The sequence below is a fragment of the Harpegnathos saltator genome, unplaced genomic scaffold (genome assembly GCF_003227715.2).
Source record: "Harpegnathos saltator strain DR-91 unplaced genomic scaffold, Hsal_v8.6 scaffold594, whole genome shotgun sequence".
NCBI lineage: Eukaryota > Metazoa > Arthropoda > Insecta > Hymenoptera > Formicidae > Harpegnathos > Harpegnathos saltator.
Window position 1 is genome coordinate 1318758 of NW_020230420.1, and position 6162 is coordinate 1324919.

At 37.9% G+C, this 6162-nt stretch overlaps 1 protein-coding gene across 1 annotated transcript; it reads right to left on the reverse strand.

The window, feature by feature from the left end:
- Positions 1-348: 348 nt before the first annotated feature.
- Positions 349-4632, reverse strand: Vps28 (vacuolar protein sorting 28). Its single transcript, XM_019842851.2, has 6 exons — positions 3180-4632; positions 2523-3102; positions 2279-2316; positions 1699-1753; positions 980-1201; positions 349-882 (listed from the first exon to the last, which is right to left on the reverse strand). The coding sequence occupies exons 1-6, from the start codon at positions 4589-4591 to the stop codon at positions 463-465; spliced, it is 2727 nt and encodes a 908-aa protein (XP_019698410.1). The 5' UTR covers positions 4592-4632; the 3' UTR covers positions 349-462.
- Positions 4633-6162: the final 1530 nt, after the last annotated feature.

The following is a 6162-nucleotide window of genomic DNA, read 5'->3' on the forward strand; positions in this document are numbered from 1 at the left end:
TATATATTAATATGTATATATATATATATTTTTTATACATATCTCTCTTTCTTTATAACATAGTCCGATTCTTTAACGTAGTAGGATTCTTATGCCGTGAGCCTCACGTATAATTAAAGTATAAAATAGGTAACATAATGTTACTTGAATGTCACAAGAACAATTTAGATGAAAACATCATGAATATATTCATAATTGATTTAATTAATATTATCTATAATAAAAACTCCAATATCCTTATCGTGACGGTATGTACAGTAAATAAGAATGACTGAAAGTTCTTTGCACTGGTTAAGTTGTCGAGATAAAAGTAACAAACTAGTAATGAATGAATACAATGCGTGCAAATAATAAGAGTTGAATTTATCTGTTGAATTATTCTGTTCAAACGTATAATATTACAGCCCATATATATATCGCGGTCTATATTATAGATAATGCAGAAAGATTAGGTACAAAAGATTAGGAGTTATGGAGAATTTTGTTGAAAGCATTGTAGGATGTTTCTAGATCAAATATCAGTTGTCTAACTTGAGTGTCGGACAATTCGTCTGAGGCGGACATGTTGTCGAGGATCTGGAGCCATTCTGCAACTTTTTCTTTACCATCAAAATCGCTCGGTAGTATGCTGAGGCGATTCATGGTATCCATGAGATCCCTTAGATCTGGATGCAACTGATCCATGGCTCGAATTTCCAGACGTAACTTATCCATAAGTGTAATAAATAAGGAAACAATGTCTGCGATGCATTTGGAAGTATTGCCTTTGTCATCCTTTATTGTGATTGGTCTGTCTTCCTTGATTCTCTCCAGAGCAGCTGGACAGTCCAAGCGGAATGCTCTAGTGAAGGAATCAATTGTTGGAAATTGATCGCTCTGTACCTATAGTGATATATAGTTGATTGTTAGAATAATATATCTATAAATATATTTTCAAATGTATTGGAAGGCAGTATTACCTCATACTCTTAATTCCTACCTGCTTAAATGCTGCTCTATATTGCACTAACAGTTTGCTGCATGCAGCTGTGTATTCCTTTGGCGTGACACAATCTCTGATATAAGCTTTCTCCAAATGTTGCAATGTATTTACCACAGCATACAAATCTGCTTGATTGTCATGCTTTTCTCTCTCACGAGCATTTTTGTAGAGCTTTACTTCTTCGTATAATTCTGGTCGATCCTGAGCTACTGACATTATCTATCAGAACTGTAAAAGAAGCAAGTCCTCAAAAACGTCTTAGGTTATGGACACATAACAATGATAATTACAGCCATTTATTGTAAAAATTAAACAAAACAATATATTGTTAACATAACGCTACGCAAATTTGAGTTAAATTATATATCTAATTGATATCACATCTACTGTCAAATGGGACACGTCACACGTCAACGGTAAAATGATTTTGAAATAGCACTGCAGATTGCTTACTTCTGTGCAATATAGACTGTTAATTTTAGTCGTTTATCTACGATAATGTGATTATCAAACGTGATTACAATGTAAAAAATACGTTCAAGTCAACTCGAAACTGAATCACCTTTCACAATACACGGGAGAGAACACTGAATAATAAATTGTATAAGATACAGAGACATCTTTTGATGTGAAACTACACTTTGGAATAACAGCTAGACCTGTAAGATACGACTCAATGGACTGCCTAGCGCCATTTAGCGGTGAGGAGGAAAAACCTCGTGATGCCTACGGGTGTGAATCTTGGCTAAACAATAATCCACTTGGAGTAGACTGAAACAGACCCGTTATTTTCCCGTTATTAATATTAAAATATCCGTTATATAAATAGCTGTTTTCAACGAAAATTCGAAATCGAAGTAATGTTCAACGACAGATTAAACGCTTATTTTATTTATTGTTTATTTCTAGATTACATAGAAATCTAGAACTTCACTTTCTGCGAAAATTAACTTATATTTATTTGTTTCAAAAAATTTTACAATTCGTTTTCAAATATAATTTTATTTCATTTTATTTACATCTCAAAAACAAAACTCTTTCGTTTATTTTAAAAATATAATTTGTGAATGATATCAATGACTTTTATCAATGATATAAAATGTTAAATTGTTTTATAACAATAATGCATTGTTCCCTTATAAAAGTAATATCACATATTATAAACGAACTTTAATTTGTACTTGAATAGTAACAACTGTACTTGATTGTGGTCATTCTTTTAACATTTATTGTTTTCAGTAACGTTAAACTAAAAATAATATTAACTCATATATAAACATAAACTAATCAATTTACATAATCAGATTATCACAGTTATATGTCCCTAAATAAAACTGTAAATCAGAACATTTGAACATTAAGAGACATAAGATAAAAGCATTCTCATTATAAGAGTATAGTTGCAGAAATAGTTTAGAAAAAAAGTGAAACACATATAATATGTAAATCATTTGTGAATCGGTAGTGCTGTGGAATTACAATGTAGAGCCTGGATGTGCGCGAATAAAACGCAATAATATAATAATATCAAAATATATCAGAAATCAAATATTCGTTGCATCACATCAGGTTTATCAGCGTTAGGTCTTCTCGCACAAAACGGTAATTCTCTCTCTTCTTCTATACAGGGACAGTTAAACTCTTTGACAATTCGTTTATCATGTGTACACGAATTGTCCTTACCAGGATCCAAGTCAGATATATCATGATTGTGATTAATGCTTATATATATTGCTTCTAAAGTAAGATTGTCTTTATCTAAAATGTCCCAGGGTGGATGAACATTTATTACAACTTCCGACAACATTTTCAACGTACCGACTATATCACAGACTAGCATAATAGTCAAATCTCTGCGTGAGGCTTTCCTCGATAGAGTTTTAAGATTACAAGACTCCGTTTCCTCGATTTCTATGTCGTTTTGTAAAAGATTGAAACGATCCTCGACTAGAATACCCTTTAGAAATTGATTACCGAACCGCTTGAAACAATCGCGCACGAATACGCTAATAAATCGCGCTGAGACAGCATCATGCTTCTTATTCATCCGATGACGCCAAATACGAATGCTGGATATTTGCGTGTTGATCAGAGACTGTAGTTTTGCAACCATGCTTCCCCTGTAACAACAACATAACATTAGACAATGCAAATTGCGTTATTGTGAAACTGTATCACGGTTGTTAGATTTGCTTACTTCTTAGGCTTGGGGCGTTTCTTTCCAGAATCTAATAGGCGCGCATACATGATTTTGTCCGAGGACACTTTCGAGGGAGTGCTTATCGTACTAATAATGGGAGTCTGTGTTGACTTACTCCCTGTAGCTTCTCTAGTCAAAGATGGTACTAGAGAGATCTTCGCAGATAAATGCACACTCTGATCCTGTATTATTTCTGCCTCGGAACAATAAGTTGCATTTAAATCATTGGCGGTCAGTTGCGAGGGCTTAGATTGAGACACAGAGGTGAACAAAGATTTGGATGAGATAAGCTGAGATGTTCCCACGACAGGTAACGTATCCTGTGTATCGACTTCTTCAATAATATTACTCACACTATTGTTGGTACTGTTATTTGTACTTGAAAATTTATTATGTTCTTCTTCATTACTTTCATCACTGGTATCTATTTCTATTCTTAGGTTAGCCTTGTTGTTGTTATGACTTGAGCCATCCTCAGAGCTCAATATCTGTGGTATTGATGATAAAAGCATCTTTGTACATATCTGTAATCTTTCTGGACTTTCCTCTGTTTCAATTTGGAAAACAGTTTCTTCAGCATCACTATCTGAATCTTCTTCTGACTCATTGTGATCTACAGACTTCTTATTCAGAGTGTCATAATTATTATCAGACTCCACCGTGTGTCTGTTTGTGATTTTATCATTATATAATTTCAAACGTTTTGACAGAGCACAGCCTTCTGTTCCATGCAATAATTTTCTCCGTTTTTTCTTATAAGAATACAAACGTGTGCCAAGGACAGGAGATCCATCAGCAATCATCTCTGCAGAAGGCGGTGTGCACTGAATCCTATGTAAGTATTCCTGTTTGCTCCGGTCTTCTCCTTCCCTTCCATCATCCCGTTGTATCATACAGTTTGCAGAGTACTGTGCATTCTGTTCCTGGCTTCCACGCTCTTCGGTCTTATCCACGCTTCTCGTTGCAGCGTGCCTACTTGTACAGGTTCCTTTTCTATGTCGTTTTCCACTGTTACCGAGTACCGGCGACCCCTCGCGAGTTTCAGTCGTCGAGGTTCCGAGAACCGGAGATAATTGGGACAAATCATCGTTCAAATCGGGCTGACCGTTCTCATGAGTCTCGATCCATTTGCGCACGTAGTCTTTCTTCTCAGTGCGCGGTATGCGAGCTACTTTCTGGTCGATCACGAGAACATCATTCGACATCGCGAAGCAGCCAAGTTGGTCTGCGACGTCGAGCTCGAGGATCGATTGCCCAAAATTCAGGCATTTCACGTGATTCGGCTTGCTATCCCTACGTGATGTACCCCTACGAGAGTGATTACAGCTCGGTCCGATGCAATCTGACATTGAAAAGAAATCGAAACTACATATAGTCCATATGTTGCAAAATTGCACGACCGTGCACATAACTGACAGCGTTCAACGTCGCACGTGCACTAGGCGCTGCCATGCTGCCGTTGCTAAGGCGACCAGTACGTATCTATGAACTGTTGCACCCTGCGTTAAAGCCACCAGACTCCCGGTAGAGGAATTTTCACGAAATTGTATTGGATTAAAGTCCTGTGTTGTAAATATTTTTTTTAAGATCCTGGATTTCCAAACTTGGAATTTTAAAATCGATACTCCACATAGAGCTTTATATTAACAAAATTATTAATCAAAATCGTGAAAGTTGAGAAAGGTAGGAAAGGTTATATTTTATATTTAATGAAATTTAATGAAAAGCAATTCTGAATCTTGATATTTATTTCACGGTCAATATCAAGATCAAAATCTGCAAGATCAAAATCTGCAGGTTTCTGTCTCTGATGCTTGATCAATATATTCTGAGATACATTTTATAATTTTATGAAATATGCATTTATCGAAGAAGTTAACATCGTTTGCGGGAGAAATCGAGTTGTGAGAGATGATATGTATACGAAACGTGTTTCGCTTTTTTTCGAAATTATATCCATGCTTTCTATTTTGATTTCGCGCACTTTCATCGCGATAACGTGCTTAAATGCACAAATGCAAAATTTAGTATGACAATATCCTGTGCTGCGCGGACCTGCTTCAATAACATCCGCTGTAGCTCCGGTTTGAGTATGCGGATGTGATACTTGGACGACGGTATCTTACCCCGATACCGAGTGCTCTTATTCAAATGAAGCGACAAGGTGTTCCTTCCGATCCCATTCGGCCATGATTGATGCACACACCCTTGCACTCTTGAAACTTTGATAAACAGGAAGAATCATTTCCCAAAGACCAACAGATCCTAGTTTCTCTTCAATTATACCATAAAATAAAAACTACAAGAGGAAAAAAAAAGGATAGAAAGTCAAAGAGGAGAGCGAAGGGGAGATGTGTGTGTGTGTGTGTGTGTGTGTGTGGTCGCTTACACCGAAGGAAACGTTAGAAAAGTTGCTCGCCAATTTTGAGGGAATTGCTCCAATATTAATAACAATTGATCGAGATTGAAGCAACGAATTATTCGGTCGAGTTGTACTCCAACATTCGTCCGAATGGAGCTCGTCTCCTCGTCTTTTTCCAAAAACCAAGAGCCACACATTCTCGTGATGGCGTTCCTTCGGCTATGTTCGATCATAGCGCACAGCTATCGGCGAGTTGCTCTCGCGATTGTTGGAATCGGACCGATGGAGACCGTCGAGAGAAAGAGTGAGAGACACAGAGAGACAGCAGGCGAGAAAGGGTTCAGGCCGGTGTGTGGAAATCTAAATCGGCGAGAGAGCACCGCGTTGTGCTCGCCGCCGCGCGGGCACAATTACCGGGCGGCGAGTGCGAGGAACCCTCTTCTATATATTAATAGTCGAGATAGCCGCCTATGTCGCGTTACCGAGAGGGCCACCTCGCTTGTGACGGGGGGACCCAGGGGACAGGGGTCCCGGAGGATTGTTGAGGGAAGTGGAAGGGGTGGGAAGGGGGAGCGAGAGGGCCCGAGAGAGGCTCGTACGCTCGATCGAGGAAGATCG

Excerpts from the sequence above, each read along its gene's own strand:
- Vps28 (XM_019842851.2), bottom strand. The coding sequence starts at position 4,591 with ATGTGCACGGTCGTGCAATTTTGCAACATATGGACTATATGTAGTTTC. Across the intron at positions 2,317-2,522 it reads TGCAACGAATATTTGATTTC|TTTTATTTAGGGACATATAA; the intron begins TGATATATTTTG and ends TCTGATTTACAG. Across the intron at positions 1,202-1,698 it reads ACACCCGTAGGCATCACGAG|ATAATGTCAGTAGCTCAGGA; the intron begins GTTTTTCCTCCT and ends CAGTTCTGATAG.